Raw genomic sequence first — 19,113 nt, 5'->3', positions numbered from 1 at the left:
ATCATATCCCCCCTTATGTATTATACATGGAGATCATATCCCCCCTTATGTATTATACATGGAGATCATATCCCCCCCCCCTTATGTATTATACATGGAGATCATATCCCCCTTATGTATTATACATGGAGATCTTATCCCCCCTTATGTATTATACATGGAGATCATATCCCCCCCCTTATGTATTATACATGGAGATCATATCCCCCCCTTATGTATTATACATGGAGATCATATCCCCCTTATGTATTATACATGGAGATCATATCCCCCCTTATGTATTTATACATGGAGATCATATCCCCCCCTTATGTATTATACATGGAGATCATATCCCCCCCTTATGTATTTATACATGGAGATCATATCCCCCCCTTATGTATTATACATGGAGATCATACCCCCCTTATGTATTATACATGGAGATCATATCCCCCTTATGTATTATACATGGAGATCATATCCCCCCTTATGTATTACACATGGAGATCATATCCCCCCTTATGTATTATACATGGAGATCATATCCCCCCCTTATGTATTTATACATGGAGATCATATCCCCCCTTATGTATTATACATGGAGATCATATCCCCCTTATGTATTATACATGGAGATCATATCCCCCCCTTATGTATTTATACATGGAGATCATATCCCCCCTTATGTATTATACATGGAGATCATATCCCCCCCTTATGTATTATACATGGAGATCATATCCCCCCCTTATGTATTATACATGGAGATCATATCCCCCTTATGTATTATACATGGAGATCATATCCCCCCTTATGTATTACACATGGAGATCATATCCCCCCTTATGTATTATACATGGAGATCATATCCCCCCTTATGTATTATACATGGAGATCATATCCCCCCCCCCTTATGTATTATACATGGAGATCATATCCCCCCCCTTATGTATTATACATGGAGATCATATCCCCCCTTATGTATTATACATGGAGATCATATCCCCCCCTTATGTATTATACATGGAGATCATATCCCCCCCTTATGTATTTATACATGGAGATCATATCCCCCCTTATGTATTATACATGGAGATCATATCCCCCCTTATGTATTATACATGGAGATCATATCCCCCCCTTATGTATTATACATGGAGATCATATCCCCCCCTTATGTATTTGTACATGTCTCTCCTTCTGCCATCTTTGTCTTCACTGCCACTCATTACCCACCATGGCTTGTTATCGAACTTTGCTACTGGTTAGTGCTAACCGGTCACCAGTTAGTACTTGGACCCCGTACCTCAGGTGAGCCAGCGTCATCCACCAGGGTACCTGCTTGTACATTTCTCTCTTTCTGTGGGAACCTTTCCACTGTTATAAGTACCCATGACCCCTTCTGTCCGGTGTCCCCCATCGGCATGGCCCCTTCCATCCGGTGTCCCCCATCATCATGGCCCCTTCCATCCGGTGTCCCCCATCATCATGGCCCCTTCCATCCGGTGTCCCCCATCATCATGGCCCCTTCCATCCGGTGTCCCCCATCATCATGGCCCCTTCCATCTGGTGTCCCCCATCATCATGGCCCCTTCCATCCGGTGTGCCCCATCATCATGGCCCCTTCCATCCGGTGTCCCCCATCATCATGGCCCCTTCCATCCGGTGTCCCCCATCATCATGGCCCCTTCCATCCGGTGTCCCCCATCATCATGGCCCCTTCCATCCGGTGTCCCCCATCATCATGGCCCCTTCCATCTGGTGTCCTTTCACCAGCATAGCCCCTTGCATCCGGTGTCCCCCACCAGCCTTGCCCCTTGCATCCGGTGTCCCCCAGCTGCCTGGCCCCTTCACACTGGCGGGTTGACGATCCAGGTTTCATTTATTTCCTTGTCCTACTTGTTTGACAATGTTGTTTTTTCATGAATCCATGACGTCTGTTGCTTAAAATATATATTTTTTCCAGCAAGAACTCATCTATGTGATCATTTACTAAACTCTCCAGAATCTTCCCGACTATAGAAGATAACCTAGCCAGTCTGTTGTTACTTAGTTCAGACTTTTTTGGTGATATTCCAGATTTGGTCCCAGGACTCCACCATATGTAATAATGGTGCCTAACCTAGAAGTATCTCATATGATGGTGGTGGGGTCATCACAAAACCCAACTGGACCAACAAATTCCAAGAAAACGTGGCTGCTGGTAGCCGTAAGTTGGTGTCATGCTCTACTTTTTCTTCTAATTTGTTGGTCTTCAAGATTTTGACCGCTTTGTAAATATTGGCTTCACATTGGCCTTACACCAATCCAGTGGTACTATGCCAGTCATTAAAGAGTCCCTACAAATGAGAAACAATGGCTGTGAAATGACAGAGCTCAATTCTTTAAGGCCCCGTCATGGATGTGGAACTGTTTTAAAAAAACTACTTTGTCCGGGGACTAAATTGGGGTCCCAAACTACTTGTCCGGGGACTAAATTGTGGTCCCAAACTACTTGCCCAGAGACTAAATCTTGTCCACGGGAGATGTTTGGAGGGAAATTATTGCCTATGGGAGGGGTTTGGAGGAAATGATTGCCTATGGGAGGGGTTTGAAGGGAAATGATTGCCTATGGGAGGGGTTTGGAGGAAATGATTGGCCACGGGAATGGTACATAAAATGACTTCTCATGGAAGGAATACAGCAGAAGGTAACTGGCCGTAGAATTGGTAGAGGCTGCTGAGATAATTGGTCATAAAAGTAAGGCAGGAGATGATTAGCTATAGGAGCAGTACAGGAGAAGATGATTGGCTGTGAATGGATGTGGAAGGAGGTCATTGGCTATAGGTGGGATTCAGCAGGATCTGGTTTGATTGCTATAGACATGACAGGTCAGCTTCTGGCTCCCTGGTCCGTGATGGCCCAGATGTAGAAGGTGGTGACATAGATGACCCTTTACTTGGCCGTGGTCTATAGCCAAGGAGTGAACGATCAGCTCTAACGTCTGTCTTGTTCTGTTTCAGTGGTGGATCAGGTCCTCTGCAGACAACACACCCTACAGAACTGTCAGCTCTCTGTCTCCAGATACTATCCTGATCTGTTGGGAAGTCCAAGCAATAACCCCACCCAAGAGAGAGAAATGGAGGTCAAAGAGCCTACAAAGATTCATGAAACCATGAACATGCAGCAGAGCAGCAGCCAAGTCCTTGATGAGGACACAGAGGAGCCGAGTATTCAAGGAAACAATGAGAAGATGGATGGAGTGGAACTATGTGATGTAGTGGAGGAGCCTCGGGACCATACACATTATTTTGAGAGTTCAGAGATACCACAGACTACATCAGAGATGCCACAAGTAGGACTCCATTCCCAGGTAATGGGTTCCACTGGAACAAGATATGATGAGCATGGCATCTTAAGGACACTACACTCCCCAGACAAAGATGAAGCTGAGGACCGGGACAGTCTTCCTAGTCCTTTAAGAACCTCCATGTCTTTGGGAGATGAGAGGAGAAGGGCATCTGATGTACGTGAAGCAGAAGTTGTCATGGAAGCAGCTGAGCTGTACTTCATGCAGAGATATCATCATGAACTTCTGGCTGGAATGGACGCAGTGACAATCTTCCCACTGGAAGAGGACGGCAAGTTTGGCTTCAAGGTGAGCGTTACTCTGACCAGATTGCCCAGGTCTAACCTAACCCAAAGGTCTGTCGTGACCCTGACCCAAAGGTCTGTCGTGACCCTGACCCTAAGGTCTGTCGTGACCCTGACCCTAAGGTCTGTCGTGACCCTGACCCTAAGGTCTGTCGTGACCCTGACCCTAAGGTCTGTCGTGACCCTGACCCTAAGGTCTGCCGTGACCCTGACCCTAAGGCCTGCCGCGACCCTGTCCCTAAGGCCTGCCGCGACCCTGTCCCTAAGGCCTGCCGCGACCCTGTCCCTAAGGCCTGCCGCGACCCTGACCCTAAGGCCTGCCGCGACCCTGACCCTAAGGTCTGCCGCGACCCTGACCCTAAGGTCTGCCGCGACCCTGACCCTAAGGTCTGCCGCGACCCTGACCCTAAGGTCTGCCGCGACCCTGACCCTAAGGTCTGCCGCGACCCTGACCCTAAGGTCTGTCGTGACCTCGACCCCAACCCCAGGTCTAACCTAACCTTAAGGTCTTCAGGCCTCAGCAACACAGCACGTTTTCTGCATTCAAACCCACGGAAAGGGCTAAATGTCCAGCTTCCACTGAGCTCTTCTCATCCATAAGACATGCCTGGCTGCTGAGGGCTAAGAACAAGTTTGAGGAGCTTCATGGCACCAAACGTGCTTCCTAACATGCCTTCAAGGCACATGACACCTCCCCATGTAACCCTCCTGGATCCTGATGTGACTCATGCCCCTCCCCCACACTTCAGTGTGACACTGCTGGGGGTATGCAGCCCTCCTCTAGAAGGTGAGAATGATGGGGTCAGAGCTGAAACCTCCAGAGTTAGCTGGTATCTGGATGGAGCTCTCCAAGACGTCTTCCATTAAAGAACACAATCAGACATTCAAAACCAGCAAAGTGCATCCCAAGAATATTTCATCTGAGCATTTAAAATGTGTGACTCGAGCAACCTGCCACCATAGTGTAGGACTAGAGCAACCTGCCACCATAGTGTGCGACTCAAGCAACCTATCACATACTTGGTGATGGAGGCCAGTAAAGAGAGGGCTTCCCTTGCGGCTAAGTTCCGGACTCCCCTGAGAGTGGGACAGCGGGAGTCAGGCCCAAAGTTGCACAGGTCGCCTGTAGGAGTGCTGGTTGGTGGTCCACTCAGAAGCACAGCTGGTGCACGGAGATAGGTCTGCAGACAGGAGGCGCCCGTGCGTGGTAGGCAAGCCCTTCCGGGATTTAGGTGTTTACTGGGTAGTCTGTTCAAGCCAAGGTCAGGTACCAGGTGGGAATCGGAGCAGACGTAGTCAGATGGGATAGCCGAGGTCATACACAGAGGAGCGAGAGAGAGAGTACCTGTAAGCCAGGCTGAGGTCAGATCAGGGGTAAGGCAGAGTAGACGGGTCCAGGAGCAAGCCGAGTCGGTAACAGGAGATCACGGGTCAAGTCACAGGAAACAGGAACAGGGCACGGGGAGCTAGAGATCATCCAGCAACTAGAGGAAGTGATGAGCCTTCTTATAAAGGCCGTCTGACACCGGACTGAGGCTGATGTGTACTTCTGCGGCCAGGTAGAGTACTGGCAGAAATGCCAGATCTTCCAGAACTCCTGCCGTGGACAGGACTCTGACAGTGCCCCCGCCCCCTAAAGGGCAGCCTCCGGATGCCCACCTGGGCCATCTTTTCAGGATACTTGGAATTAAATTCTCGGAGAAGCCTGGTGGCATGTACATTCCCTTTTGGTTCCCAGGAACTTTCTTCAGGTGGGTACCCCTTCCATCTGACCAGGTACTGGATTTGTCTTCCCCGCCTTCTGTAGTCCAGAATCGCTTCAACCTCGTATTCTGTCTCCTCCCCAACTGTTATTGGCGGAGGGGGTGGTTCTACTCACCCTGGAAAAGGATCAGGAACAGCTGGCTTGAGCAGGGAGACGTGGAAAACTGGGTGGATCTTGTATGATTCCAGCTCAAACGCCACTGGATTGATTTCCCTCTTGATCCGGAAAGGGCCAATGTACCTTGGACCCAACTTACGTGACGGGCATGGGAGTTTTAGATTGGCAGTTGATAGCCAAACTTTGTCTCCACTCTTCAGTGGAGGGTTTCCTCTCTGTTTCCTGTCGTAGTGTTTCTTATATTCAGCCTGGGATTTCAGTATAGACTCTCGGAGGACTTTACAGTTGTTCTGTAGCATGGAGAGTCTGTCCTGCACTGCGGGTACCGAAGCTTCGGGAATGGTGTCAGGTATGGAAGAAGGGTGGAATCCATAATTGGCCCAAAATAACGACTGGTTTGTAGCAGAATGGACTGAGTTGTAGGCAGATTCTGCCAATGGGAGTAGGGATGCCCAATCGTCCTGTGAAAAAGCAGAGAAGCACCGTAAATATTGCTCCAAAGTGTGGTTCGTTTGCCTGTTACTCTGGGGATGGTGGGCGGACGATAAGTAGAGTTCCACCTTCAGGGCTTTGCAGAGGGCTCTCCAGAACCTGGACGTAAACTGCACCCCTCGGTCTGAGACGATATTACTGGGCAGACCATGTAACCTGACAATTTCTTTGATGAAGATTAGTGCAGTCTCTGGTGTGGATGGCGTACCCACCATTGGTAAAAAGTGGGCCATCTTGGATAGCCGATCCACTACTACCAGAATGGTAGTAAACCCCTCCGAGGGTGGCAAATCCACAATGAAGTCCATTGTGACCATCTCCTAGGGACGATCAGGAATGGGCAGGGGCCTCCGCAACCCCCAGGCCTTGGCTTTGTTTCCCTTGTTCCGCAGACACACTGTGCATGACTTCACATAAGCTCTACAGTCATGATTCAGGTTAGGCCACCAGAAGGATCACTGGATTAGTTCCATTATCGTATGGGCTCCAAAGTGTCCAGCCAGTTGATGGTCATGGAAAGCCCTTAAAACTTGAGACCTCACTTCTTGGGGTACAAAGATTTTATCCTTGTGCCACAGAAGACCATCCTGCCTTCTAATCGAATTTTGTTCTGGTTCAGGACATAGTGCAGAGGCCTGCTTGATCAAAGACTTTAGGCTGGGTTGGATCAGCAAAAAATTTTGGCCCAACAAAATGGTGTTGGGGGGAGAAGGCTCCTCTGGGTCTGGGAACATGCGGGAAAGGGCATCTGCCTTCCTGTTCTTGGATCCTGGGCGGTAGGTTATATGGTAGTTAAACCTGGAGAAGTATAAAGCCCATCTAGCCTGTCGAGGTCTTAGATACTCCAGATTTTTATGATCTGTGAAAATCATAATTGGGTGGCCGGCTGTCAGGGCAGGGGCCGAGGAACGGACAGGCAGGCCTAACAATGTAACGCACTGGCTGACGACAACCACCACCCACAGACCGAAGTCCCTCAGGGCGCGGAGTCCCAGGCTGCCCTTCGCCAGGGCCCCTGATGGTGGGGATGGACTTGACGCAGCCAGGAACCAGGTCGCGGCCCCGAGACACCTCAGCTGCGGTAATGGCCGCCGCCAATGGCGTGTAGCTGGTGGAAGAGACAAAAGAGTAGTCAGACAAGCCGAGTCAACAACAACAGGACAAAACAGTACAGGACAGCAGACGAGAATCACAGGTCACGAGCCGGGTTCAGCAACAGAGGGTCAGATCAAAGGAGAATACAAAGAATAGTCGAGTCACAAGCCGAATCAGATACCAGGAGAGTCACGAGAGTCAGAACAGAGTAATAGCAACACAAAGACACAAGACACAAGTGCAAAGAGCATGTGCGGGCCACAGGCTTATATGTCATCAGCCACACCCCTCTGGGGGATGGACCACAGAGACATGAAGGCATAAAAGGATTCCCACCATGCACCGCAGAATCCAAGATGGACGCCAGCACATGGAGTAACATAACCTCAGGGAAAAGGTAGGACCTTGACACCGGCTCCTTCCAAGAGATATCTCCATTCTTCGAAGGCTATCTTAATCGCTAAAAGTTCCCTATCACCCACATCGTAGTTCCTCTCGGCTTGGCTCAGTTTTCTAGAACAAAAGGCTATTGGGTGAAGCAGAGCCTTTGGGCCCTGGCGCTGGGAGAGCACGGCTCCTGTAGCAACTTCAGATGCATCTACCTCCAAGATGAAGAGGAGTGTTGGATCTGGATGCTGTAACGCAGGAGCGGAGGTGCATTGATCTTTTAATTGCTCAAACGCTTTTTGAGCTTCCTGGCTCCAGCAGAAACGTGTATGCTGGCGGGTGAGTTGAGTGATTGGGGCAATGATGGTGGAAAAGCCCTTTAATAAATTTCTGATAAAAGTTGGCAAAACCCACAAATCTTTGGACCCCTTTCCTGCCTGAAGGTGCAGGCCAATCCAGGATAGCAGATACTTTCTGAGGGTCCATGGAGATCCCCTCGGTGGAAATTAGCCCCAGGAACTGGATGGACTGCTCAGACTCACACTTCTCCACCTTGGCGTACAAGCCATGCATCCTTAGAGTATTTAGCACCTTCCTAACGTGATCCCGATGGAGTTCCAGTGAAGTAGAGCAGATTAGGATATCGTCCAGGTAGACGATCACGAAAAGGTCTAAGTATTCTCTAAAGATGTCGTTCACAAAATGTTGGAACATAGCAGGGGCATTACACAGCCCAAACTGCATCACTAAGTATTCAAAATGTCTGAAGCGTGTTCTGAAGGCGGTCTTCCACTCATCGCCCTCTCTTATAGGGACTAAATTGTAGGCCCCCCCGTAAGTCCAATTTAGTGAACACTCCGTCTGTTCGAAATCTCTGAAATAAATCAGGCACCAGAGGAAGAGGATACCAGTTCTTAATGGTAATTTTATTAAGTTCTCTGTAGTCAATGCAAGGTCTGAGAGATCGATTCTTTTTTTTTTCTACAAAGAAGATACCAGCCCCGGCAGGAGAGGAAGAGGGGCGGATGAATCCTTCAGCGAGATTTGCGTCTAGATAGTGCCGGAGGGCTTCCAGTTCAAGCTCAGACAATGGGAAAATTTGCCCAAATGGTATTTCTGCACCTGGGAGTAACTCAGTTGGGCCATCGTAAGACCGATGAGCAGGCAATGTGTCGGCCTTCTTTTTATCAAACACATCGAGGGAGTCATGGTAGGTAGAAGGAACTAGTTGACTGGCCTCTGGTGAAGGTTGGACTGAGAGACATATGGAAGAATTGGTGAGTGTAGGGGCACCACAGAGTTGTAGACAATATTCAGAAGAAAAGATGATTTCCTTCTTGGACCAATTGATCTGTGGGTTGTGGGCTTGCAACCAGGGTATTCCTTGGATAGCTGGAAACATGGGGGTCTGATCACGTCAAAACGAATAAACTCCTGATGGCCGGAGTCGGTGGTTGCAAGAATAGGTATGGTTTCCTGGGTAACAGGTCTGGAACCTCGGAGTAGTGCCATCCACAAGTAAGACGTCAAGTCACTGTTTCTTAGGCAGAGGGATGTGTAAGTCCTTCATAATTGGATGTCTAAGAAACAGCTACAAGCTCCTGAGTCAACAACTGCCCATAATTTGACGTCCCAGCCACCTTCAAAGACATGGGGAGAATGACATGGGTGGTCAAAGTCCCAGATAGCTGAAGGTACGAAGGATGGGCCTGGCTGGACTTACTTGGTCGTACTGGGCAGTTACACAGGAAGTGGCCCGTGGCCCTGAAGTAAAGACAGAGGTTGCCTTGCTGTCTGCATAGCCTTTGTTCCAGAGTTATGGCATGTCGGAGAAGGCTTATTTGCATAGGTTCTACCTCCGAAGTGTTGATGGGTTGCGGAGCAAGGGCAGGAGCCGTTGGTCCTGGAACTTTTCGCAGAACCCAAGTGGGCCGAAAGGTCTGAATACGCTCCGTGCGTCTTTCCCGTAGACGCTGATCCAACTGAGTAGCGAGCAGGATAAGGTTCTCCAAGGAGGATAGAGCTTCCACCCTAGCTAACTCATCCTTGAGAGACTCAGACAGGGCTAGGCGGAACTGGTACTTCAATGCTGCATCGTTCCAACCGGTGTTTGCAGACCATTTACGGAACGCCACTATGTAGTCCTCCACAGGCCGCCGACCCTGTAGTAGAGCATTGAGGGAAGATTCGGCAGTGGAGGTCCTCTGGGGATCGTCGTAGAGGACAATCATGGCTTCAAAGAATTCACTCACTGAATTAAGTGCGGGGCTCTTTTGTTCCAGGAGACTATGTGCCCAAGACTGAGGTTCTTCAAACAAGAGAGAGATGATGAACCCGACCTTGACCGCTTCTAGAGAAAAGGTCCATGGTTGCAGAGCAAAATATAGTTCACAGGCATTTTTGAAAGCTCTGAACTTGTGTCGATCCCCTAGAAAACGTTCCGGAGTAGGAACTCTTGGTTCCGGCGGTGGAAACACAATAGCAGGAGTGGTGGCAGGAGACTGACTGGCAGGTGTGGCTATGGGGTTGGAACTGGCGGAGGGATCCTGGTCCGCGGAAGTAGAGAGGGTGTGAAGACGCCCTTCTAGCTGGAAGTATTGCTGTAGTTCCTTCACTGCTTGGGTAAGTGCCGTCATCTGTTATCACAGGGCCTCTAGTGCGGAAGCGTCTCTCTCGTCCACGGATATACTGGCTGGATGATACTATCACGTACCTGGTGATGGAGGCCATTAGAGAGAGGGCTTCCCTTGCGGCTAAGTTCCGGACTCCCCTGAGAGTGGGACAGCGGGAGTCTGGCCCAAAGTTGCACAGGTCACCTGTAGGAGTGCTGGTTGGTGGTCCACTCAGGAGCATAGCTGGTGCACCGAGAAAAGGTCTGCAGACAGGAGGCGCATGTGCGTGGTATGCAAGTCCTTCCAGGATTTGGATGTTTACTGGGTAGTCGGTTCAAGCCAAGGTCAGGTACCGGGTGGGAATCAGAGCAGACGTAGTCAGATGGGATAGCCGAGAGAGAGAGATTTTAATAACAGAGTATTTCAGGAGATGAGAGTTATAGAGGAAGGAGCGGAGTCCTCCGGCAGAGCAGAGTATTTCAGGAGAGAAGAGTTATAGAGGAAGGAGCGGAGTCCTCCACCATGTTCCTGGTTGGGTCTCTCAGTTGTAGCTCGGTGTGGGCTGGTCGGGGGAAGTTCTTGGTGTCATGTTTGAATATGATTTGTCTACATCTTTCAGGTGGTGGGTGACGCTTTCTCATGTAGGACAGCAGTGGAACTTCTGCAGCACGTCTTGTCTTCTCTCTCCTCCCGCAACATCACACTGGAGTACCCTTGGGTGTCACATTTTCTGTTGGGGAGTAAAGGGCAGCACATCCTGGGTGACACCGAGAAGCAGCATCAGTGTATCATTGACACCTCCCTGATCTCCCGGAATGTTCTAGATTGTAAGGTGAGTCCTCTGCTGACATCACAGGGGTTCTTCTGCCATTCCTTCTCTGTAGATTTTGATGGTGGACGGGGCTGCCTCCTTGGAGAACCACTTACCTCATGGTGGTCTCTGGAACCATTCCTGATCTACATGTTCATTCTGTGTCTGTGGAATTATTGGATGTGATGACCCCGGGGCTTCCGGTATTCTCACAATAACATGGCGGCTTCAAGTGTGAAGGTAGCCAAACTGGGTTCAAAATTCATCCGAATCGAGCTGTGTGTGGCCCTGTCAGCATCCCTCTAGTTGGAACATTTTCAGCCAAACATTGACTGCACCCAATCCCATGTGTCCCGCCATGCTCTGTCCTCCCCATTGTGCTGCATCCCCCCCATTGCGCTGCGTCCCCTCATTATGCTGTGTCCCGCAATGCTCTGTCTCCCCCATTGTGCTGCGTCCCCCCATTATGCTGTGTCCCGCAATGCTCTGTCCCCCCCCATTGCGTGGTGTCCCCCCCATTGCGCTGTGTCCCCCCAGTGTGCTGTGTCCCGCAATGCTTTGTCCCACCAATTGCGCTGCATCCCCCCCAATGCTCTGTGCCCCCCCCCCAATTGCGCTGTGTCCCCCCAATGCTGCTGTATCATTTCCAATGCAGGCACTGCCCTTTACCCATGCTGCTTCGGGTGAATGGAAGAATCGATCGAGGGGGCTGCATGAGAGAAATCTCTCATATAACTAGTATTGGTTTAAGCCTGAGAAGAAAAATTATGCAAATCAGCTAAAATCGGATACAAAGAATTCTGAGTCTGCCCCACCACAGGACCACGGGAGTCCAATCTGTCCATTATAGACCACAGGACCACGGGGAGTCCTATCTGTCCATTATAGACCTCAGGACCACGGGGAGTCCAATCTGTCCATTATAGACCACGGGGAGTCCTATCTGTCCATTATAGACCTCAGGACCACAGGGAGTCCAATCTGTCCATTATGGACCACGGGGAGTCCAATCTGTCCATTATAGACCACAGGACCATGGGGAGTCCAATCTGTCCATTATAGACGGACGAATTTGATCAATATGAACATTATGATCAGATCTGTGGACGGGGGATTCACAACAGTCCTCTGGTTGGGGGGATTGGGATTGTCCTCTGTGGTTGGGGGGACTAGGATTGTCCTCTGTGGTTTGGGGGCACTGGGATCGTCCTCTGAGGTCGGGGGGCACTGGGATCGTCCTCTGAGGTTGGGGGATTTGGATCATCCTCTGAGGTCGGGGGGCACTGGGATCGTCCTCTGAGGTTGGGGGGCACTGGGATCGTCCTCTGAGGTTGGGGAGCACTGGGATCGTCCTCTGAGGTTGGGGGGCACTGGGATCGTCCTCTGTGGTTGGGGGGCACTGGGATCGTCCTCTGAGGTCGGGGGGCACTGGGATCGTCCTCTGTGGTCGGGGGGCACTGGGATCGTCCTCTGAGGTCGGGGGGCACTGGGATCGTCCTCTGATGTTGGGGGATTTGGATCAATCGGTGGATTCGTCTTACTGTTGGGGGAGATTCCATTCGGTTTCCTGATGATTGCGTCCTCTTTTTGTGTCTTGCAGGACATCGATCCCTGGAGTTTTGTCCATGACTCAGTGGCTTCCGCCGCGTCTCCTGTCCAGTCTATGGTCACGGATGAGGTGTCAGACAATCAGCTGCTCCATGCTGATATGGGTAATCGTCCTCTAGTTGTCTCCTGGTGTCATACAAAGGATGGGAGGGAATTACCCCAGCTGCTGCCATTCTGTAGGTGGAGTCTACTGAAATAAAGATGCCCTGCCCCTTTCCCAGAGTGGAGAACTGAACTCCTCTTCACACATTGAATGTATAGAAAGTATTTCTTCCAAGCTATTGGAGGGAAGAACCACAGTCATGTGTCCAAGCCTGGACTGGCAGTCTGGCCTCTCTGGTTGTGGCAGAACTGATTGGTGGAAAGTATTTGTGGGCAGCTGGTTTATTATGAACCTGCAGGCCCGGGCCAATAGCAGCTTAATAATTCAACTCCTTTAGTTGTGGCCCCTGTACACTTCTTATGGTATATTTCCTTTCAGAAATGTAAGGCTTGTTTGGTCCATAAGAACTTTTCTTCTGATTTCTCTCCGGCAGAAGGAATAAAGATGTTTGCCTCCCTTTTGAAGAGTGAAGAGAAACCCAATGACATCCCATCTAGTGAAAGCTCAACAACTCTTGGCCAGAAAATCCATGAGGAGGATTCAGAGGAAGACTTGTATACAGACAGTTCCTCGAAGGAGTATGACTTGACAACCTCCGAGGTGAAGGATGAAGAACTGGACCAAGTGTGTCAATTGTCCCGGAAGGAGTTCCAAGACAGAGAACTGGATGAAGAAGCTCAGCTACTCCTGGCCATCCAGAGATCGATGGATACTCAGGGGCCCTCTGTACAGGAGGAGGATGAGGAGCTCCAGAGAGTATTGGAATTGTCACTCATTCAGCACCAAAGTGAGGATGCTGAAGAATCTTTCCAAAGAGCCCTGGAAATGTCTCTCCACGACCAGAAGGCACACGGCTATTCTAGACCAATGGGAATGCTACAAAGTCCGGTTTACTTCAGTGAAGCTGAGGCTACATTAGGCATGGCCCAGATTAGAGTTCTTGCTGGAGATGAGACCAGTATAGTGGTGGCAGGTGCAGCCCTCCGCAAGGCCATAACCTCAAAATTGAACACGGTCACCTTTGGCGGAATGGATGACACCCAGAACATTTCACAGATCCTGGACGCCCTGGAGAAGAAGCATAAGGTGAAAATTACAAAGTATGGAAGAGAGCTACAAATCCAGGGCTTTCTACATGGTCCTAGCCAGTGCCGGCAGGAGATGAGTGAGATCCTTAATGTTCTCCAGGCCAGAGCCCAGGCCAAGGCAGATGTGATGGATCTGGACATAGAAGCAGATGTAGAAATGATTGATGTGCAAGACACCTCAGAGGAATATCAGCTGGTCACCCAACCCTTCCTGAAAACTCTACAGGACCTGAAACTGTCCATTGAGATCCTGCAGGTGAGCAGATCCAACCTGTATTCCATTATCCTGGTGATACTGGCCACAGTATTATCACATCCATACTCCTCTCTGTCCCGGTATAGTACCCTAGATGTGGCAGATCCCATATTTGTCCGGGGCTTGGTGGACCCAGCAGGTATTGAGGGTGAGTTGTAGGTGTAGCTTCATCAGGACCCCTATAAGGATGTGTTGGGTTCAGTACCATGCTCCTATGCCAATGCCCTCAGGTTTGCCACACTGGTGGCATGAATGAGTAGAATACTAGAGTGATGAGCAGTGGTGTGGTGGGCGGGGCAGAAGACAGACTGACAGAATCATAGGACAGGCCAAAGGGGAGGCATTCAGGAAGAGTCCTTATGTAGGCCGAGCTCATGGCAGGTGGCTGACAAATATAGAAGACCATTTAGGGTTGTGTGAAGGAACTGAAGATCCCCCAGGAATGAGCAGAATGTATTCCCTGCTTGGTGACCTCATTGGAGCTCCCGCTGCCTTCCATAACCCCACCCCCAACCTCAGGAAAAAAGTGCCCCTAGCTGCACCCCACACACAACTGGCAGCTGAATGGGGGGAGGTCACGGGTTCCTAACAGACGCATGATATCGAATATATATTCCTGCACCACAGTGTAAGCTCTATACTGTGCTGTGGGTGTGTCCTCCTAATCAGGTGACCGGCTCTAATACCCCTGTACTGTACTGTGGGCGTGTCCTCCTAATCAGGTGACCGGCTCTAATACCCCTGTACTGTACTGTGGGCGTGTCTTCCTAATCAGATGATTGCCTCTAATACCCCTATACTGTACTGTGGGCGTGTCCTCCTAATCAGGTGACCACCACTAATACCCCTATACTGTACTGTGGGTGTGTCCTCCTAATCAGGTGACCACCACTAATATGCCTATACTGTGCTGTGGGCGTGTCGTCCTAATCAGGTGACCACCACTAATACCCCTATACTGTGCTGTGGGCGTGTCCTCCTAATCAGGTGACCACCACTAATACCCCTATACTGTACTGTGGGCGTGTCGTCCTAATCAGGTGACCACCACTAATACCCCTATACTGTGCTGTGGGCGTGTCCTCCTAATCAGGTGACCACCACTAATACCCCTATACTGTGCTGTGGGCGTGTCCTCCTAATCAGGTGACCACCACTAATACCCCTATACTGTGCTGTGGGCGTGTCCTCCTAATCAGGTGACCACCACTAATACCCCTATACTGTACTGTGGGTGTGTCCTCCTAATCGGGTGACTGCCACTAATACCCCTGTACTGTACTGTGGGCGTGTCTTCCTAATCAGGTGACTGCCTCTAATACCCCTATATTGTAGTGTGGGCGTGTCCTCCTAATCAGGTGACCACCACTAATACCCCTATACTGTACTGTGGGCGTGTCCTAATCAGGTGATTGCCTCTAATGCCCCTGTGCTGTGGGCGTGTCCTCCTAATCAGGTGATTGCCTCTAATGCCCCTGTGCTGTGGGCGTGTCCTCCTAATCAGGTGATTGCCTCTAATACCCCTGTGCTGTGGGCGTGTCCTATTTATGGTTCTAAGGTTGAGTTTGGCCAATCAGAAGCCATTATCCCCTCCCACATAAGAATGAATGGTCTCCAGTCCTGTCCCGGTAATGATGTGTCGCCCCCCGGTGTCACCTCCACACAGGTGCAGAAAGTTCACAATCCTCTCCTGTACAATCAGTATCAGCTGAAGAAGCTGCGGATGGTGATGAGTGACCCCAACATTCCGGCCGAGCGAGTTCTGTACCACGGGACCAACGAGACCAGCGCCAGGGAGATCTGCCACAACGGCTTCAACCGCAGCTTCTGCGGAAAGAACGGTAATGAGCCCCCCACCTGCGACACCCCCTGTGTCCTAACCACCCCCCCACCGCCGACACCCTGCCCCCCATCCCCCCACCACCAACACCTCCAGTGTCCTCCCTCCCTCCCCACCGCCGACACTCCCCCCCACTACCGTCACTCTGCCCCCCATCCCCCCCACCACGACACCCCCCCATGTCCTAAACCCCCCCCCACTACCGACACCCTGCCCCCCATTCCCCCCCCACCACCAACACCCCCCGTGTCCTCCCTCCCCCCCCCCCCACTGCCGACACACCCCATGTCCTAACCCCCCTCCCACTACCAACACCCCCCCCCACTACTGACACCCTGCCCCCCATCCCCCCCCACCACCAACACCCCCCGTGTCCTCCCTCCCCCCCCCCCCCCCCCACTGCCGACACACCCCATGTCCTAACCCCCCTCCCACTACCGTCACCCTGCCCCCCATCCCCCCCATCGCCAACACCCCCCGTATCCTCCACCCCCACCCCCCCCACTGCCGACACTCCCCATGTTCTCACCCCCTCCCACTGCCGACACCCCCATGTCCTCCCCCCACCGCTGACACTCCCATCTCTGTACAGGGATGTTTGGTTCCCCCCCCCCCGCCAACACCCCCATCACGGTACAGTGGTGTCTCCACCCCGTCAAATCACTATCCCATCCCCCCCCAATATAATATATACAGTGATGCCACTCCCTCCCCCACCCCTGACACCCACAATTACTGTACATCCCCCCACTCCTGACACCCCCAGTGTCTGTACAGCGCTGTTCTCCCCCCACCCCACTGAATAGCTATCCTCCGCCCCGGTCATGTCACCGCCCTCCCATCTCCACCACCAATCGTTATGTTCCCCCCTGAATCCAGTCACCTCAGGGTTTTACCCCCCCCCCCCATCCTGTCCATCTCTAACCCGTCTCCTCTCGTTGCCAGCCACGCTGTACGGACAAGGCGTGTATTTTGCTCTGGAGTCGGAGATTTCCACGCGGGATCATTATTCGCCCCCCAATAAGGAAGGGAAGAAGTTTGTGTTGGTGGCTCGGGTCCTCACCGGGGAGTACACTCAGGGCAAAGAGAACATGAAGACTCCCCCCGCAATGGAGAACGCCACCGGAGACGTACCGCGCCGATATGACAGTCTGGTGAACAATGTGAAGAATCCCGTCATCTTCGTAATATTCAATGACACCCAGGCCTATCCCGAATATCTGATCACCTGCTGCAACCGCAAAGACACAGCAAAGTGACCGGTAGGTGGACCCCAGTGGGGGCAACGGTGCAACTCCGACAGGAGCAGGGAGAAGGTGAGCTGGAGGGCAGAGAGGGAGCAGGAGAAAGAGCATGAAGGGTGGAGGGTAACGGGGGAAGGGTGGAGGGTAACGGGAGGGAAGGAAGGATGGAGGGAGGGGGGAGGAAGGGTGGAGGAGAGGAGGGGAGGGGGAGGAAGGATGGAGGGGAGGGGGAGGAAGGATGGAGGAGAGTAGAGGAGGGGAGGGGGAGGAAGGATGGAGGAGAGCGGAGGAGGGGAGGGGGAGGAAGGATGGAGGAGAGGAGGGGAGGGGGAGGAAGGATAGAGGATAGTGGAGAATGTATGGGGAGGGAAGATGCAAGGTAGCTGTGATTTTTAAGGGGAGGGTGGATGGGAGGTGTCAGGGAATGCCTGAATGAACAATTGAGTCAGCTAAATTGAATCACAGTTCCTCCACTACAAAAATAATTTTATAAAAATAATTGAACAGAATTCATTAGAGTTAATTTGCAAAGCAGAAATCTTCAGATAACACAGCAAGATGGGTGTCAGTATAGACTGCAGATGGGTGTCAGTATAGACTGCAGATGGGTGTCAGTATAGACTGCAGATGGGTGTCAGTATAGACTGCAAGATGGGTGTCAGTATAGACTGCAGATGGGTGTCAGTATAGACTGCAAGATGGGTGTCAGTATAGACTGCAGATGGGTGTCAGTATAGACTGCAAGATGGGTGTCAGTATAGACTGCAGATGGGTGTCAGTATAGACTGCAGATGGGTGTCAGTATAGACTGCAGATGGGTGTCAGTATAGACTGCAGATGGGTGTCAGTATAGACTGCAAGATGGGTGTCAGTATAGACTGCAGATGGGTGTCAGTATAGACTGCAGATGGGTGTCAGTATGGACTGCAGATGGGTGTCAGTATAGACTGCAGATGGGTGTCAGTATAGACTGCAGATGGGTGTCAGTATAGACTGCAGACTATTGAAGTAAATTAATATTTGACAATAAGTTACAAACATCACTAACCGTCTGATTAATATTCGCGTTTAGAAGCATTTTTTTGTTACTCAAACTCTGCTGCTCCGGGACGCACTGCCATTTTTTTTCTCCTCTAAAAGTCTGTGTGCACAGACACATGGGATAACATGGAACACCCCCCCCCACACACACAGACACATGGGATAACATGGAACACCCCCCCCCCACACACACAGACACATGGGATAACATGGAACACCCCCCCCCCACACACACAGACACATGGGATAACATGGAACACCCCCCCCCACACACACAGACACATGGGATAACATGGAACACCCCCCCACACACAGACACATGGGATAACATGGAACACCCCCCCCCCCACACACACAGACACATGGGATAACATGGAACACCCCCCACCACACACACACAGACACATGGGATAACATGGAACACCCCCCCCCCCCCCACACACAGACACATGGGATAACATGGAACACCCCCCCCCCACACACACAGACACATGGGATAACATGGAACACCCCCCCCACACACACACAGACACATGGGATAACATGGAACACCCCCCCCACACACAGACACATGGGATAACATGGAACACCCCCCCCCCACACACACAGACACATGGGATAACATGGAACACCCCCCCCCCCACACACAGACACATGGGATAACATGGAACACCCCCCCACACACACACAGACACATGGGATAACATGGAACACCCCCCCCCACACACACACAGACACATGGGATAACATGGAACACCCCCCCCACACACAGACACATGGGATAACATGGAACACCCCCCCCCCACACACACACAGACACATGGGATAACATGGAACACCCCCCCACACACACACAGACACATGGGATAACATGGAACACCCCCCCACACACAGACACATGGGATAACATGGAACACCCCCCCCCCACACACACAGACACATGGGATAACATGGAACACCCCCCCCACACACACACAGACACATGGGATAACATGGAACACCCCCCCACACACAGACACATGGGATAACATGGAACACC

The 19,113-nt window shown here is 51.3% G+C and overlaps 1 protein-coding gene across 1 annotated transcript in view; it reads left to right on the top strand.

Moving 5' to 3' along the window:
• The window catches only part of LOC149428712 (protein mono-ADP-ribosyltransferase PARP10-like), a 49,089-nt gene extending 32,017 nt beyond the window's left edge, over nucleotides 1-17,072 (top strand). The window contains exons 5-10 of the mRNA XM_089667088.1: nucleotides 2,985-3,619; nucleotides 10,703-10,915; nucleotides 12,495-12,606; nucleotides 13,039-13,949; nucleotides 15,616-15,790; nucleotides 16,735-17,072. Coding sequence (XP_089523214.1) covers nucleotides 2,985-3,619; nucleotides 10,703-10,915; nucleotides 12,495-12,606; nucleotides 13,039-13,949; nucleotides 15,616-15,790; nucleotides 16,735-17,048 — 2,360 coding nt within the window. The 3' untranslated portion in view covers nucleotides 17,049-17,072. The remainder of the gene's footprint in view (nucleotides 1-2,984; nucleotides 3,620-10,702; nucleotides 10,916-12,494; nucleotides 12,607-13,038; nucleotides 13,950-15,615; nucleotides 15,791-16,734) is intronic.
• The last annotated feature ends 2,041 nt before the right edge of the window (nucleotides 17,073-19,113 follow it).

The sequence above is a fragment of the Staurois parvus genome, unplaced genomic scaffold (genome assembly GCF_062004578.1).
Source record: "Staurois parvus isolate SC_StPar_1 unplaced genomic scaffold, SC_StPar_1.0 ptg003014l, whole genome shotgun sequence".
Classification (NCBI taxonomy): domain Eukaryota; kingdom Metazoa; phylum Chordata; class Amphibia; order Anura; family Ranidae; genus Staurois; species Staurois parvus.
Note: the sequence above shows the minus strand (reverse complement) of the source record. Positions and strands in the feature narration are given on the sequence as shown.